The following is a 19,059-nucleotide window of genomic DNA, read 5'->3' on the forward strand; positions in this document are numbered from 1 at the left end:
ACAAAACTTTTTGTACATACGTAATATCTCTTTTTCAACTTTATCTTGAAAAAATAAAGGATAAAAAGGAATGATATGAATTATTTATGTTTCATATATTTGCGTTTATTTATAAAAGTGCTCATCAAGACTGAAAGACAAAACTCCTTTCTAACCTTAAGTATTTGCATACGCTACTATTCTTTTGTGTTTTAATCATTTCTTGAGAATAAATTAAGCAAATATTTCGATTTGCCCTACGGATTATTCTGCTGCATCGTCGTCTCGTCTTATTTCAAAAACATTGCAGATTTAAACAATGTTAAAAAAAATTTCAGAACGAAGAACTTCACCAATAATTTTTTAGCAAGGTGAAATAAATCTTTGTAAAACATTCTACACTGTAAAAAAATTCCGAAACGTTACTGGTTATCTCCGTGGAACATTTCGGGATTTCGGAAGTTTTCACCTATTTCCCCGCAAAATCAAGTATCTTCGCAAAAAGGTTTCCTGAATTGCTAAAAGATGCACGAATGCAGACATTTCACTGGTGTGAAAGATATTTTTTGCTACCAGTTTAAAGAATGACTGAGCATGTTTATAAGGTGTATCGGCTTCAATTCGATCACGGCCCGTCCAGATTGACTGAACTCCCAATGGGTGCAAATAAGTCACTGGATAGCTGCAGCCCTGCGAGGCAGGAATTGCAGGCAAGTAATATGGTTGGTTCTTGCTTGCAATTATTCGCGCAGCTTTGGCCATGGTCGCGGTAATGCTTCTGGACCTTTCTTGGTAAACCAGGAAGCTTCTAGAAAAAATACATTAAACCTATTTAATTTTTGTAGAAGGTTCACGACTGGCTTTAACAGGGGATATTTCCCAGCATTTCAGGAAGGTTACTCACTCGTATCGGAAAACGTTCGTGGTTTTTGTCAGAAATGTTACTGGTTGTAAGTGGGCACAACAGCTGCCTATTATTTTCCAGGAACGTTTCTGAATCGTTTTTACAGTGTAGGTATTAAAAATGCTAATGAATGTCTAAAATCATGTTACATATTTTTACTAAGTGATTTACTAAGTACTTTTACTAGTACCTACTTTAGCTTCTGACAATTCTCGGAACTGTGATTAGAAACATACACTAATCCAAGTGCTCGGATATTTGGTTTCATTTACACTTTATAAAAATAAATAAATAAACAAATTAAAAACTAATATATTTGCAATGGGACCTAGTGTGTATTTAAAATAAAAAGGAATTGTGGCAGGAATTCTAAGCAAGTTTCATTCAGCTTAAATATTTTGCATAATATAACCACATTGATGTTATTCATGTTTAACATTAATCTCGATTACTTTGCACTAATCAATATCCTACGATCACAATGACTTTCTTTGATAACGAACTCTCAGTGAAATTTTTTTTCGTCTAGAAATGTGATTTTCAACAAAGCCGAGGAACGGGCATCATCTTTCGAATTAGCATGGAAAGCTATTTTTAAACAGATTTTTTCTGAACTTTACGAGCCAGTGACTGGACAGTTAATGATGATAATTAAAATGAACGTGCTTTTGAAGATATTAATTTATTTTAAGACATATTTGATTATGCCCTTATTATTTTTCTTTATTATTTCTCATTATTTTTCTTTATATTTTATTTAATAATTTTATAGCGGTTTATTATATTTTGATGTTTTTAAATAATGATTAGAAATTAATGATTGATGTTGATTATTTTTTGAATGATATTTTTTAACTATGCTCCTGTAATGTTTTCCATGGCTGTAGAAATTCTTCCTATGAAGAGTTTTTATAAAGTTTTTGCCATATTTAATGGCAGCGCCACTTTTATTTTTTACATTGAGTCCAACTTTCTTCCCTAAAATCCTTTTTCAAATAGTACACTACATGTATTATTATTTTCATTGTTATCAAAATTCACTATATCTTTCACTGGTAAGGGAAGGCAGTGCTGAATTGAACGCTTAAAACTTAACAAAAAATTCACAAAAACACAAATATGATACAGATTGCGTTGATAATAAAGAAACACGCATTCACTGTAAAAAGTTTTGTGTAACCTTACTCCATAAAATCGGTAGCAGCTTATCTGCCTCCACTACTTTGGAGTAATCTAACTGATAGAACTGGTGTAAAAGTAAATATAGCTTGTGGAAGATTACACCATGGTAATCTAACTATACCTTAACGTCTCACTCATTTCTGCGTAAGGTTACATCAGAATGTTCTGTATGCTTACAGAGAAATCGCTTGAAAGGTTAAACATTAGCAAAAACTAAGCTTTCATCTGACTTTCTTGAACGGTTTATCAAGTTCATGCTTTTTTTCAACCAATATACACCAATTATTTTAATATACAAACAAGATATTCTTATTGCCCTATGAGAGGATATGATCTGAGTGGTGTCCGAACCCACTACGTGAATCTCACAGACTCGCAAAGCAAGAGCTTTCACCGCTCGGCTACGAAGGTCGGTTTTCGTTCCGCTAATAAGGGTTTACCGGCTTTGCGCTAACCTGTTCTGATCTTAACGCGTGCGATTTGATTTCTGCTGAAACCATAGGGCAAGGTTCCTCTAACAATTTGAGTTTTTAAAACAATGATAATACACGCTTCAGAATTCGTGTAACGTTACACCCATTAATACTGGTTACCTTACACATTTTTCCAGTGTTGAATGCATATTGTAAGGGTTTCTTTCTATTATTATCATTTCAAATACAGCAGTTGCCTGTTGATTCTGAGTATTTCTTCTCTTTTTTTTCAGGTAACTATTCGAGATTAGTGTGTGAGATTCAGTTTGTGCGGAGCATGGGCTACTATCTAATTCAAATCTACATCCCAGCTGGGTTGATAGTCATCATTTCGTGGGTTAGCTTCTGGTTACACAGAAACGCGACACCCGCCCGAGTAGCCCTGGGGGTCACCACCGTGCTCACAATGACCACCCTTATGTCCAGTACCAACTCCGCCTTACCCAAAATCTCGTATGTCAAGAGTATTGACGTCTACTTAGGAACCTGTTTCGTCATGGTGTTCGCATCCCTACTTGAGTATGCTACAGTAGGCTACCTCGGCAAGAGGATAAGTATGCGAAAGGCCAGGAATCAGCAGATGGCCAAGATGGCTCAAGAACACCGACAAAGATGCGTGGCAGCAGCCGCGGCTGCGGAGGGGCCCGAAAGGTGCCCCCCTCCGGAGGCGGTTCTTCTGCCTGGCAATGCTGAAGTCACAATGGTCAAATCTGCAGTCAGAGGACAGCCAGTAAGTCGATGTTTTCTTTTACCTGCTCTCTCAGTGTTCTTATTTCCTTTCTTTTTTCACATTCTGAAACATGTAAAGACCGCTGGTCCATACCATGTCTTTAGAATTCAAGAATTGCATTGAAATGGATTAATATGACCTGTTGCAAGTGTTAAGAGTAGACCATTAGCCCCGTAAAAGAAGTACCTCTAATGTATCTCAAATTCATCCCTCAACCTCGGGAAAAAACTGGAAAAAAACCGTTTCACGTGTGAAAAGATGGGAAAGTATTTTCTCCCAGCGACGTTAAGTTCGCGAACTGTATTTTAGCTGGAAACCTGCAACTCCTGCTGAAAGTAGGAGGCAAATAGCTTTAATAGAACTACTAGTAAAAAAAAATAATAATAAGCAGGTTATTAGAGTTCCATGTGATCTCAGCTGTTGATACTAAGCAATTTGACTATTTGTCAGAAAAGTTAGCACAGTCAAATGCAAAGTTTTCGCGTCATATTTTTAACAAACTTGGTAGGAACTTTTGTCTACTTTAAAACTAAAATTCCTTCTCATTTTTTAGGGTGCCATGGCCTACTAAAGCTAGTAGTTGAGTGTCAAGGTATCCATTAAATAAACAGTGAAATGCTGCACCATTCTTTTACCAACATTTATCATATTCGATTCATCTTAGTATTTTTCATTCTAATGTGACTGTATTGATATATTAACTAATTACTCTGTGAAACACCTGTTTAAGAGACTTAATTTTAAAAAAAATACAAAAAGATACCTTACAAATTGTAAAACTGTTTGGCACACACATAATTACAGAACTTCTCGTTTGTACTGATTTTTCAGTTTTACATTGAGTTACATTTTTAAGTATTTTTTCGTATCTCAAACAACCACCTTTATTCAATTTCGTGAAAACTTTTACATTTACTTTTGAAATTTGAGTATAAAACTTACGATATTTTTTCTTTTAAATGACGCCTATTTTTTAAAAATGTGCTGATTTTTTTCTCGGGACGCGTCGTATGAAGAAGTAGCTAATTAGATGGTTTGATTTTTTCTTTGCAGCATCATAATTTTCGTTCCTTACCAAGACTGCAAAATTAAAAAATAAGATCAAATGCATAAAATCAGTTTTTGTCAATTTTTTGAATTGAATCTTATTTCGAATAATTAATGAGAAATAGCTCCATGTAGTTGAAGACCATAAACAACTATATTACCTTTATGCAGTTACAATGTTTTATAAAAATATTGTATGCACAATGTAAGCTAATAAAATAATTAGGAATAGATATCTTAATAAATTGGCATTGGTCTGCTCTTAAACTGCAACATAATTGGTAATTAATTTTAATTTGAAAATACATTACTTCATAATTGATGAGAAAATTCTGGTAGGTATCAACAGTTATGTGTAAATCTGTACTAGAGCAATACAATCAAAATGATATGTGCAAGATGCCATACCAAAAGAACAGAATAGTTAAATGCAATAAGATGATTTCATCTTTTAAATGGTTGCATTCTACTAAGACTGGAAAACCTCCCGAAATAAACTAGCAGTATGTGAAACCAGCATTAATCACTAAAAAAAGTTAAAACCTTTAAAATGCCAGTTAAAATTAAAAAAATAATAATATAGGTTCAAAATAGAAAGGATGCACTTTTTTTACTGCAGGAACTTTTGTCTTACCAATTTTGACCACCACAGTGTATGAACAATTTTACCATGGATAAGTTACTACCATACGTAAAAATAACTAACTAAACTATAGCTAACTATTTTTGGTAAATATTTTTATTAAAAAAATCATTACATTTAGGCGTTAAACCCTATATATGTTTAATGTCCCTGTTAAAATATGTTTACCTATTCTATTAATAGTTACAAGTTTACTGGAACAGTAAATGTTTGTCATTTTTATCTTAGCAAAGAGCTTTCTAACTTTAGAAGGAATTTTCAAATATTCTATATCTATGTTTTTGTTTTTCTTAGCTACAATACATTGCACTGATTGATTTTACTGTTGAAAATCTATTCGGAGAGTTATTATTTATTTTAAAATTTAAATATCTGGAAAATAAAAATTCTAAAATATGCATGTTGTGATAAATTATTACAAAGAAACACAAAACGCTAAAAAGATTAAATTTTCGCAAAATGCGATAATTAGAGAAATAAAGTTTAAAAATAGGAAGAGAGTTCCAAGTTCATGTGATTTTCTGTTGAAAATGAAAAAAAAGGCTCAAGAATAATCTGTTTGTATACCTATTGCCACGTAAAGCTATCTTATAATATATGCATATAATCGTAATAGGGGTGGGGAGGGGGGCATTACCTCAAGCTCAAAGGAAATTCTTTAAAAAACTTTTCGTCAAATACATTATTTTTACATGGCTTAATTGATTTAGGACGCATTTGTCTGTTATTTTTATTTCCAAGAATATTTTAGTTGATTCATTAACAAATACTAGTTCAAATATTATATTTTGCACATTTTTCTGCGGAAAAAAGCTAAAATGACTGAAAATTCGATTTTTTTTCCTAAGAAAGAGCATAGACAGAAAAAAGAAGCAAAAAAATGAAAATATTTAAGTATACTTGGAGATGCCTGTAAGCTTTTTACATTTTGATCTTTTTTAATTAAAAAAAGAAAGAAAAAGAAAACGAAAGGATGCTCCCAAAATATGTTTTTCGTTCAATAAATTAAATGTTCAGCATTTTAAACTCCTTTTTGATAAAAACCAAAAATATTCACTCATTTTCAAGAAAAATGTAAAATTATATTTTCCTATGAATTCGTTACGATAACCATAGCATTCAACATTCCCAGAGACGCAGCAACACTTAAAAGGTACCAAATAGTAATTTTCCAAATGCAATGAGACCTATTGAACCACTTGAAATTTATTCTATTTCAAAATATACGACAGTTTTATTTGTAAACGCAGCCAGATTAAAACATAAATTATCTTTTTCGCTAAACACTATGCAAGAGATTCCGTTCTCTAAACTTGTGAACAGAACATTGACTTTGAAAGTAAATTTCTGTAGTTTTCAAATGTTTTTTTAAGATTGGAGAATTCACGCATTAATTAAGTATATATCTCACTAACAACAAGAATAGAAACAACATCCTGCATTTTTTTTGTAATCTTTGAACCTAAAGGTTCGGATATGTAAAGAAATATTGCAATCACTATATTTGTTCAAGCTGATATTTAACTAATAGTAGTACTTTGATTATATATATATATATATATATATATATATATATATATATATATATATATATATATATATATATATATATATATATATATATATGTATATATACATATAGGGAGGTTAAAATAAACCTGGCAGTACTCACAGCCACTGGTTGGACTGAACGGATTCAAATAAAAACACATGTGCCTTAAGTAATTAATGTAATGTCTATGTACACGTGATAACTATGGCTAAAAAAATCCCTTTTCTGTACTTAACATAATGCTGAACAAGGAGGAAAGTACCTTAATCTTGAGTTCGTTTTATCAGAATAAGGGGTATAAAGGTAACACACGCCTCTTCCAGGACATTATTTGTCTTCCGCACCAAGTCAACGGTCTAAACAAAAAGTGCCTCTTCCAATGGAATCCTTCACATTGTAACCTAGAAGTCAATGACGTAACTGACTCTCTGGCTGATTCAGGAAGGAACCTAGATCAAAGACACATTACTACTTCTTTAGCAAGCTAAGGCTCTTGCCAAGCTTAAACTTACACCCCTCTCAATAACTAGAACCAAACATCCAATCACACAATTGGATATTGACAGAAAAACTGCGACCCCCCGCTCAAAAGGCTCAGAATGAAACAATTAAGGACGAAAAATATAAACTTTTCTCCTGATGAAACTAAAAAGTATCAGAACTGCAATAATTACCAGGATGTCAAATTTACACTCAAGCATGGCTTCGATTGTCCAGCTGTCTCTGCTTCAATGCATGATTTAAATTGCATCACCGAAGAAGACCTATATTTTGAATCTGCAATCGTAATGGAAAAATCACTACAAGCGCATCGCTTTTGCTGATCTCCAGGAACACAACCACAACAAAAGCAACCACAACAACAGTCCGAGCTCATCGCTGGGTGAAAAACCTGAAAATGGTTATGCACTTCCTACATATTTTTAACTGTTAAGATCTACACATGCCCACAAATGTGCAAATACATAAATTAGGTTTTTTTTTTCTTTTTTAATTTGCGATCTGTTATCTTTTCTTTCTATATTGTTAAAGCACCACCAGGAAGCAAATTGTCAAATAATTTTTTTTCTGCAATAACCTTGACCTTATAATCTGCATAACATATCGTCGGCACGATGCCTAACTAACGAATGTGAAAACTTGCATTTTTCAGGAGAGCCAAAACACTGAATATATTTTTTTCCACCCGACGCGTTTAGTGATTTTCAATGCTGTAACTTCTATCGATAACTTTAAGAGTAAAAACACTATAGTTTGAAATAGTAATAACCAGTAGCCCTTTTTGAGTACAACGGCAAACATCGAATTTGATAAACGCAATTTTTTACATTCGTTGTTTTAGCATGGTGCCAACGATATATATATATATATATATATATATATATATATATATATATATATATATATATATATATATATATATATATATATATATATATATATATATATATATATATATATATATTAATAAATGTTCAGTAAAACCAGAACTATCAGAACTATGAACTTCTGAGTACTATCAGTTTAATTTTAACCACTCTGTCTGAAAAAAGTGAGCATAATTTTAAAAAGTGATACAGAACACTTAGACAATTCGTTATCACATAGGGCAATCACGCAGGGTTAAAAACGTATTCTTCATGCGACAGATGGCATTTTACAAGAATTAAGTAGTGCAAAAGTTTTCTCTCATGGTAGTACAAGCAATAAAATATTTGTTTATAGATAATAAAATAAACTTTTTTGAAACAAAAATATAAGAATTGTTGCTTATCGTGGTTATTTCTGTATTAGTCGCTTATAAAAAGCCAACAAACACACTAGTTTGCTTTATTACACTGAAGAGGCAGGTTTATTAACATTTTTACTGCTTAGCAGGAAGACTTTAGATGTATAAGACAAGCTCATCCTATTCATTCCATAACCTAAAGGGAAAGCTTTTGTTATCCCAAACTCCCTTGAGACATCCTTTACAGAGGGTATTTACGTACCTAGCAATGCTATGTGATTCCGAATCAAGTAGAAGTACTCGATCACTACTTTTCAAAGTTGGGCCCATGTTTTCAGACACATTTATATTCCTCTTTTATATTTATAGCAGGTGGTATAATAGATCCTGTCCGAGATTATAGTTTGAAATTTGAAGTCGAAATCGCTTTACCATCAGTTGCAAGTTATTTCCTTATTGGAAAGTATGAAAAATTAAAGCAAATGGAACTCGAAGTGTGCTTAAATGAATACATGGTATTTACAATTACATGGTTAAAACAATGCAATAGTTGTACCGATATATATATATATATATATATATATATATATATATATATATATATATATATATATATATATATATATATTCGTAAATGAGGAAACACTAAATATTCCGAAAACAAAAGCATTAATAAAAATACTTTTAAATTCAAATGAGTTGAAAAGTGCAACAGAAAAATAATATTTTTAAATATTCGAGACCTAAATAAAGGCCTTTATGTTTATAATTTTGTAGTTTATAATTAAATATTAATGATTTTTGCACTCTATGTTTAGCGAGAAAGCTTTTTGGGTTACCTTATATTGCTATATGTGCTGTCTTTTCCTGTGTGTTAGCCGCCTACACGCATAATCCCCATACTAGTTTTGAAGAAAAACAATTAGCCGAAATATATTTCCGGACGTAAAACCGAAGACAATATAATACATTTTTTAAACATTTGATGTTTTAGCATATTTTAAAACGAAGAAACGTTTCCAACGTTTTGCACGGAAATAAAAATTAAATTCTGTGGTTTGACAATAGTACATTTTTAAGTGTTGCAGGTTAAGTGTTGCAAGTCTTTAAAAGCAATACTTTTAGAAAAGAAAGTTTATTAAAAGTAATATAGAATTATTTCCTATTAATAATATTGAAAATTTTCTGAAATGTTATTCAGTGAAACAATTATCATAAATGCCAAAAATTTGTCCCTTCTCATCATTTTTCTGAAACTGAAAAGAATATTTTCTTACGCATCACTTTTTATAGAACCAATTTTAATCTTTATAACAAGTTTTATCATTGACATTTAAGCTGCATTTCGAGAAAAAGAAAAAGAGCAAATTATGTGCCAGTGGACATAAATATGTTAGGTACCATTTTTACTAATCACATGCCGTACTGTAAATTTTGAGTCTTTGATGTATGTACTAAGTTTATTTTTCAAGTCTGAAACCGTTTAAAGTGTCACACAACAGATTTTAGGGCTCACACTGCCCAGCACTGTACTTAAACGAAAAAATGGTTGAAAATACGTAATGTGAAGTAAATTATGCATTCCAAGACAAATGCAGTATATTCACGTTTAAAGTAAAACATTCACCTCATTTCACGTTAGTTTATTAATATCTCAGCTAATTCAGTACGAAATCCTGTACGTATACCCAAAAAACAATTGCTCAAAACTTCTTTTCTTACTAGTTTTTCTTACTTAAATAATACTAATATTCCTAACTGTTTTTATATTATATGAATACATTTTTCGTTTTTTTTTTTTAATTATTTTTTAAATAAAATGTATTTAATAGCAATTTCTAATTGTAATCGCAGTATATATATATATATATATATATATATATATATATATATATATATATATATATATATATATATATATATATATATTTCAAGTCGTGTTGACGTAAGCTAAGTACTGATTATTTTTTGAACCCTGTATTATATATTCAACAAACTATTCAAAAGATTACATCAAACACCAATCAAAAGCTCTAACCAAAATTACTTGATCACAGTACCAGGATAAGTTGAATTGATAGCAATCAACATAATTATTTAATTAAATACAAAACACGCATCCTCCTAGATAAACGTGTCTCTCTTCTCTACAAATTCAACTCAAGTCATTCACTATTTTTCTCTTTCATTCAGCGATTATTTCTAATAGTAACAGACAACATGAGTCACGAATTAACAGGCATTTAAGCTAATAGTGGATAAATTTCATTTCAACTTCTAACACAAAACTTTTCCAAGCAACTTGAGTTTTTCTTACTTAAATAATACTAATATTAATAGCCGTTTTTATATTATATGGATACATTTTTCGTTTTTTTTAAATAAAGTGTGTTTAATAGTAATTTATAATTGTAACCGCAGTATATATATATATATATATATATATATATATATATATATATATATATATATATATATTTTCTCAAGTCGTGTTGACGTAAGCTAAGTGCCGATTATTTTTTGAACCCTGTATTATATACTCAACAATCTATTCAAAAGATTACATCAAACACCAATCAAAAGCTCTAACCAAAATTACTTGATCACAGTACCAGAATAAGTTGCAATAACGAGGAATTGATAGCAATCAACATAATTATCTAATTAAATACAAAACACGCACCCTCCTAGATAAACATGTCTCTCTTCTCTACAAATTCAACTCAAGTCATTCACTATTTTTCTCTTTCATTCAGCGATTATTTCTAATAGTAACAGACAACATGAGTCACGAATTAACAGGCATTTAAGCTAATAGTGGATAAATTTCATTCCACCAAATACGAACCGAATGGTCCTCCATTTCACTCTAACAGTAATGATCACGTTCCTTTGAATAATTCTCAGACAAGTTAGATTAAGTGCCAGAATATGGAATTACAATTCCCCTAATTTCATGGCTCATTATACGGAATCACTGATCCTTGAAATCGAAATTTCCAAAGTGAGCAATCCCTAGGAATTACATTAATGCTCCCAGATTTTCAAACAAGAATATAATATCATCAATTAAATATGTCTGCACGTGTTATGCAAGCGATGAACGTGTGTTTTCATATTTGAAAAAAAAGGACAAACGTTTAAACAAAGAGCAAATACTACATTCCAGAAATAAATGCTGTTTTCAAGGGCGAATGCTTGTCGCTCTATTCATTGTCCAAGCCACTATTATTTTGCGCAGTAATAAGATTATTTCACTAGATTCTGAGATGTTTTTTCTTTCCTTGAATGTGACGTGTCTGTTTGAAACAAAAAACAGAGGGACAAACACAAATAAAAATATTATTGATCTGATAGAGATATGATTGAGAGATTATTTCTTGCTTCCAAAAATGATATTGGTCGTAAAACTAAGCATGTTTAACTCAAAGTTGCAGGTACGGGACATTTAACCAATATCCAATCCTCACTTCAACATACTTTAACTTAACATGAGTTAAGGGCAAGAAACAGTGCAAGGTTAAAACAAGAACAATATTTTTTAAAAACTGCTTAAAAGATTTTGTTAAGGTTACACGCGCGTGCCAAGAAAAACAAGCCCTGACCACCACGTCATCGACAGTTTTATACATTGTACAGAATTTATTGGCACAAAAAAGTTAATGTATTAGAAAAAGTTAACTTGCAAAAACAACATGAATTAATTAACTTGAACATAGAATTCTAGAATAGGAAATTTTCAAATCCAGTTCAAACAATTGGTGTTAGGATATACGGAAGATTTGACGGAAAATTGTAGTGCACTATCTTTATCGGCTATTAGTATGTGGTAAAAGTCTTTTAGATATTAGGTTTGTCAAACAATGAACGGTTTACCATTTCAATGGTTTACGTTCTTTTGAATAATTCTCAAACTAAATTAAGTTCTAGAATATGGAATTATAATTTCCCCACTTTCATGGCTGGTTATACAGAGTAACTAATCTTCAAAATCGAAATTTCCAGTGCGAGCAATCTCTAGAAATTGCATTAATTCTTCTAGATTTTCAAACAAGAGAATATCATTAATTAAATATGTATGTACGTGTTGTGTAAGCGATATGTTTTTTAATGTTTAAAAATAACTAGTGTGTCCATCTCTCTTGGCCCAACCACACACTGATTTTACAGCGTTAGTCTCTAATGTAACTTTGAATGTGTATTAAATATGGAGGAAGATCCAGTGGGAGAGCATTCAATGCTTTAAGCTGTTCCAATGATAAATTTGCTGTGAAAATTGGTTCAGCGAGGATCTCTGCGTCCTAGTCGATCAATTCAGTAAGTTTGCAAGCCTCAAGATTTATCGGCTGTGGAACTCTAAAAGACAGTACTGATGTACATCCTTCCTCATTTACTACCATAATTAATTTGTCAACTGCAAAAGCTCTTTCTTTTGTGTCATGAGAGCAGAGAAGAGCAATGAGCAGATTTTCTGGATAAGCTCACCAGGATCCTTTTTTTAGTAGGGTTTAAAAGCTTCATTAATTCTCTCATTTTGCTTCTGACAAAGTCTAAATAACTTTATTAAATGTGAGGGTCCATACTTGATCTCATGTTTGAGCTTTATTTCGTAAAACATTGGGAAGTAAACTGTGCTACCCATGTTGCGAGGGGCTTCAAGATTTCCGTATCTTCATTTCCAGGATTGTGTTTACTCAGAGCAGCAAGCACCTCGTGGCACATGTAAGCCATTTACTGTGGGAAAGTTGGCCACGTTTAAAAGCTGCTACTTCTGGTTCCAGCTCGCCTTTTTCAATTGCATGAAGATATTTCCATGCTACTTGGCTGTCAGTGCTCATTTGGTTAACGACATTTTCTTTGATTTTAACAAAGGACTCCAAAAACGGAATTGGCTCAAATTTAGTTTTTTTCTCAAGAACTTCAACTTGAGAAAATAGTTTACCAATAGTACCATTCCAGCCCTTTTCTGAAGAACTTGGTCCGTCAAACTTTTCGACTGTATGGCGTAATGCCAGCTCATTGATATGAAGCCAGCAGAAAGATCTAAAAAGTCTGCGATTGAGAAGTTTTACAACAAAATGCAGCATGTCACCCTTCCAGCCGGACATATCATTAATTCTATCACTGCCGATTAGTTGAAGGCTAATATCTATACCTCTGTCCTTTAACCAGTCATACAATCCAATTGCACAATCCCTTTGCCGGTTTTGCAGTTGCAGATTTTTCTTCTGGTGTACCGGTCTGGTGGACCAATCAAAGACAGTGGTTTCAATTAACCAGTCATCAGTTTCAGCAGGAAAATTATGCATAGTGCAATTTTATTGAGAAATAAATATTGCGGGACTTTTTCTGATGAAATACTGCAATGTACAAGAAAAGCTGAAAAAATCGAATTTTAGTAAATTTCACGAAAATGTACGGCTTCTTCGCGAACTAAAAACTTTAAAGAAATGTACTTAATCACAAAGACGTGTGTAAAGAGTGTTAAAAGGAAGCATTTGGATGATATCAGAACAAGAATTTTAAACATTTTATTTCGTAAAACATTTTGTAAATTGACCATTTTTTACCTTTTTTCAAACTTAGTAGCTAGTTTCCCGGTAGCTAAACCTTAATATTTTTCACAAATATTGTTAGAAATGAATTTCTAGAGGGCAAATACAGTGCATCCTAATTGTGCAAGTCAATATTCAAAACAAAAAAAAAGACATAATTTTAAAGGGGGGGGTGTTTCGAGGGGTATTTTTCACTTTTGGGGGAGATATATTGCTCTTATGGGCTTTTGAGATATTTAGGGAGAGTGCGGCCCTTGCTCTTAGGGGACCACCGTATATTGTCACCAGACTTTACGCAATTAGATATGTCCATGCTGTCGAAATAAATAAGGTAGACAAACTATCATTTAATAGTTAATGTAATTTAGTAAATATTTGGTCGTAGGACTTAGATTTTTTTATTTTATTTTATTTTTTTATTATTTTTATTTTTATTTTTATTTTTTGTCATCTCAATACTAAAATCGTTAGGCCAGAATTTGTGCATAATGATCACAATTTAGTATCAGCTTCAAGTGTCTAAGAGAGCGCTCAGTATCAATAAGCAGAACTGAAAGTATCAATAAAATTCACTCGGTCATTTTTTCAATAAAGTCAATTCGATTTTTGCAAAGACTATCATTCGCTTGCTTTAAATGGAAAGTAATTCAGCGAAGAGCTAAATGTTCAAAAAACCTTTTATCATATAGCAAATTAAATGTAGCTTGGCGTATTCTCCAAAGGATCTCTATTAACAAATTGCGAATTTCAAAAAATAGAATCCAACTCGAAAAACTATTCCGGAAGAGGGTTTCGCGATCAAAATAATGATAAGTAATAATTTAAAAACGCTCTGCGCCAGCGCTGTGAAAGGATCTTTTCCACCTTTTTAGCTAGCCGCCTGATTTGATTTTCATCAATTTTGAAAATCAATGAAACGTGTCCAATTTCTGTCTATTATTATGTGAAGGTACGAAATTACGCAATTATATTTGATCTCTTTCACTTTCTTTAGCAGCTGCCATTAACTGCTTATATTTGCAATCCATTAGAAAATTAAACTGAAAGTATTACGTGCGCCCTAATGCACTTTTTTTTTGGCTCATCAGTGATACATGAACAACCGATACAAATATGGAATACTCGTTCAGTGCAGTAAGAAGCGGACCCACGTTGTACTTAACGACCGATAATTCAGATTGGTTTCTGGACCCCCAACATTTACATTACCGATCTTGCATTTACTTATTTAATAAAATAGCTTCCTCTTTTAAATTGACCTAAATAAATTGGGAGACGCATAGCTGTAAAATCAAGCGGCATATCTGAAACGCATGGGCTTTTGATCAGGAGGTTTCAAAAGTAATGCACTGGCGAGAAAAAAAAATATTTTAAGTTAAACAAGATCGAGAGCATTTTTTAATTAATTGGCCTAAGGGTTTTTTTTCCTTGCGTAAAAGTAGCAGATCAGAAAAGAAATATTTATGTCACATGTTTCATTTTAATGGTATATGCAATAGGAAAGATCTAGTATTTTAAAAAACTTTTTTTATATATAATTTCGTCATCACTTTCCATTCAGACACTGCTCTCATCAACTAAAATTGTATTTTAAATATAATAAAAACGTCTCACAACAGCAATAAAAAAGGTGCAGACATGAGTTTCAGGACAACAAGCAACCTCTTTTTCAATGAAAAAAATGAGGTCATGAATAAAAAGATAGTCGATAAAAGAAATGAGGCGACAAAATAAAGATTTGTTTTTAATATGGAGGATAAAAAACATAAGCAATGAATATCATAAAGATATGAATTGAACTAATCCATTGAAGCGCAAAACATGTTGAGAACAAAACCTCTTAGGTGGAAGGGATAAATCAACAAGCAAGAGTCATTCCAACGGTAAAGAAAACAGCGCGTGAATTTCATTGTTGAAAAGGAACATCTCAAAGAGAGAGAGAGAAAGAAATTCTGATAAACTGAGTCTAAGGGAATAGAAGATATGAAGAGTGCAGTGAACCGGTGAACATTTTAAAAATCTTATATGATAATGAACTGAGAATGTATTAATAAACCTAACCAATACATGCAAGAAATTGACATATACAGTGACAGAAAGAAACAAAGGTGCTAAATTTACATTTTAAAACCATACGAATTCAAAAAAAAAAAAAAAAAACACATCGGAAGAAGTAAATTATAATAAAAAAATAAATAAAATTCGGACATAATATAACCCAGTTAAAAGTTAGACCAAAAGCCAAGAGTGAAAAAAAAAAGAAGTCGAACTGCTACTACATATGGAATTGCTTTAAGACTATTAAATACAGGTGTATTCCTCGTATAACACGGTTAATTCGTTCCGTGTAATGTTATACGAGACTTTTTTATAAATTGTTTTTTTTTACTCATTTTTTAACCTAATTAATCATGCGCATATCATAAATCATGTCGATGTGTACCATGTTATATCGAAACCAAGTCATAAGGTGCAAATTTTATAATAGCTTAAATTTCGGCTCAATAGAACATACAAACGAAAAATGGCAACCAGAACATACAAAGACCCACTGATTTAAAATTAAGAGTTGTTATAAACGATATAACTTAATTATTTTTCATACCTCAAATTAAAACTGTTATGCACAACAAGAAAAAATATTATCCGCTTTTCTTTCTGTACTAAGAACAAAAAGCATTCTAGAAGAAAAAAACTGAGCTTTTCTGTAGCAATAAAGTTCGTCTGCGCAACAACAACAAAACAAAATTTAAAATAAAATAAATATAATTACTTTATTTATTTTATTGCATATTTTGTTTCGACTACATTTTTATTTATCGTTTGCCAAATTTAGCTCATGTTTAATCCTAATGTTATTTTCTTACAATGCATTAGAAACGAAATAATATTCACCTTTTTGCGTTTAGAACACTGATGAGAAAAATCAAGTATGCATGCATTTAAAAGTTAAAAGTTAGTGTTATACGGGGAAACCAAACTTTTGAGCCCAAGACAGACAATCTTTCCTAAAAGTTTCATAAAAACAAAGTAAAAATTTATTACAGTTGTTATTATACATTTTTTAACAGTGTATTGAACAAATATTAAATTCCTTCTCTTAAAACTCGTGTTACATCAAACCCGTGTACTTATGAATTAAAGTTTTGTACCGTGTAATATCGAAACCGTGTTAAAATAATCGCAAATTTGGTACCGTGTAATATAGAAACCGTGTTAAAATAATCGCAAATTTGGTACCGTGTAATATCGAAACCGTGTTAAAATAATCGCAAATTTGGTACCGTGTAATATAGAAACCGTGTTAAAATAATCGCAAATTTGGTACCGTGTAATATCGAAACCGTGTTAAAATAATCGCAAATTTAGTACCGTGTAATATCGAAACCGTGTTAAAATAATCGCAAATTTGGTACCGTGTAGTATCGAAACCGTGTTGTAGAAGTACCGTGTTATACGAAGGACGCCTGTAATTAGAACGATTTTTTAGTTTATTGAAAGTTCCCCATAAAGCATGATCTGACTGGATTTAAAAATTTTTAGGCATTGCACAAAAAAAAAACATTTTATTTGTAACAAGAGTGTTCAGTCAAATTTCAAATAGATATTTTGAGGAAGAACACATTTTTAAACCTCTGCTTTGTTTTGAATATCATGTTAATCACAAAGAGCTTGAAGTTCAATGAATGCCTTTTTTTAGCAAATTCATTTACTTGATTTATTGTAATTCAAGAAATCACATTATATTTCAATGTAATCCTCTTTTCCTTATTCGCACATATCTCCAAAATAATATTAAGCATTACGTGTTCGCAATGCAAATATTTTATCCTTTTCGTAGGCACTGAAAGAAAGCGATTTCACCATGTAATAAAAGCCCAAATATAATACAGTTTAAAGATTTCATTTTTATAAAAAATGCTTAACTCGAATAAATTCATTCCGCAACACGGGATTGAGAACATGAGATGACTTTTGATAAATTGCCGCCAGAAACTGTTTTCTGACCTTCTAAAATGGCGTTTAGATTTAATGTTGCTATTGCGAAATAAATTAATGACAAATTCAACAACTTCTAACAAATGCATTTATCGCATCGTCTTCCAATGTCGTCGATCAAAATCTAGACTGCTAAAGATAGAATTCCTCCATCTTACAGAAGCCATATCTCATTGATTTGAAAATTGATTCTGAATAGCACTGTAAAAACGATTCAGAAACGTTCCTGGAAAACAATAGGCAGCTGATATGCCCAATTTCAACCAGTAACATTTCTTACAAAAACCAGGAACGTTTTCCGATACAAGTGAGTAACCTTTCTGAAATGCTGGGAAATATCCCCTGTTAAAGCCAGTCGTGAACCTTCTACAAAAATTGAATAGGTTTAATGTATTTGATTAGAGCCTTCCTGGTTTACCAAGAAAGGTCCAGAAGCATTACCGCGACCATGGCCAAAGCTGCGTGAATAATTGCAAGCAAGAACCAACCATATTTCTTGCCTGCAATTCCTGCCTCGCAAGGCTGCAGCTATCCAGTGACTTATTTGCTCCCATTGGGAGTTCAGTCAATCTGGACGGCCGTGATCAATTTGAAGCCGATACACCTTATAAACATGCTCAGCCATTCTTTAAACTGATAGCAAAAAATATCTTTCACACCAGTGAAATGTCTGCATTCGTGCATCTTTTAGCAGTTCAGGAAACTTTTTTGCGAAGATACTTGATTTTGCGGGGAAATAGGTGAAAACCTCTGAAATCCCGAAACGTTCCACGCAAATAACCAGTAACGTTTCGGAATTTTTTTACAGTGAGCTGATGGATTTCATCATTAGGGTATTTCTCATTCAAGAGGTTCACAAATAACTCCAGTAAATTTTAGCTCTAGGTTTGTAAGAGAAAAAAAAATATTGCAGCCCTGCAATGGAGTTTATTTACGTTGTTAATATGTCTTTATGCAAAAAGGTTAAGAGTTGATCGATTCAAAGCTTCAAAAAGTTTGCTAAAGCGGTATATATATATATATATATATATATATATATATATATATATATATATATATATATATATATATATATATATATATATATATATATATATATATATATATATATATATATATATATATATATATGTGTGTGTGTGTGTGTGTGTGTGTGTGTGTGTATGGGCTGATTCGCCAGTGGTTGACCACCAGCCAGTAATTGACCAATCGAGCATTAATATATACAAAACAAGAATAAATAAGTAGATACTTTCAAATTGATTA

The 19,059-nt window shown here is 31.7% G+C and overlaps 1 protein-coding gene across 1 annotated transcript in view; it reads left to right on the forward strand.

Moving 5' to 3' along the window:
* LOC129218033 (gamma-aminobutyric acid receptor subunit beta-like) overlaps positions 1–19,059 on the forward strand; it is a 539,475-nt gene that overhangs the window by 334,049 nt on the left and 186,367 nt on the right. Inside the window, exon 7 of the mRNA XM_054852214.1 lies at positions 2,772–3,268. Within this exon, the coding sequence (XP_054708189.1) occupies positions 2,772–3,268 (497 nt within the window). The remainder of the gene's footprint in view (positions 1–2,771; positions 3,269–19,059) is intronic.

The sequence above is a fragment of the Uloborus diversus genome, chromosome 3 (assembly GCF_026930045.1).
Source record: "Uloborus diversus isolate 005 chromosome 3, Udiv.v.3.1, whole genome shotgun sequence".
NCBI classification, from domain to species: Eukaryota; Metazoa; Arthropoda; class Arachnida; order Araneae; family Uloboridae; genus Uloborus; species Uloborus diversus.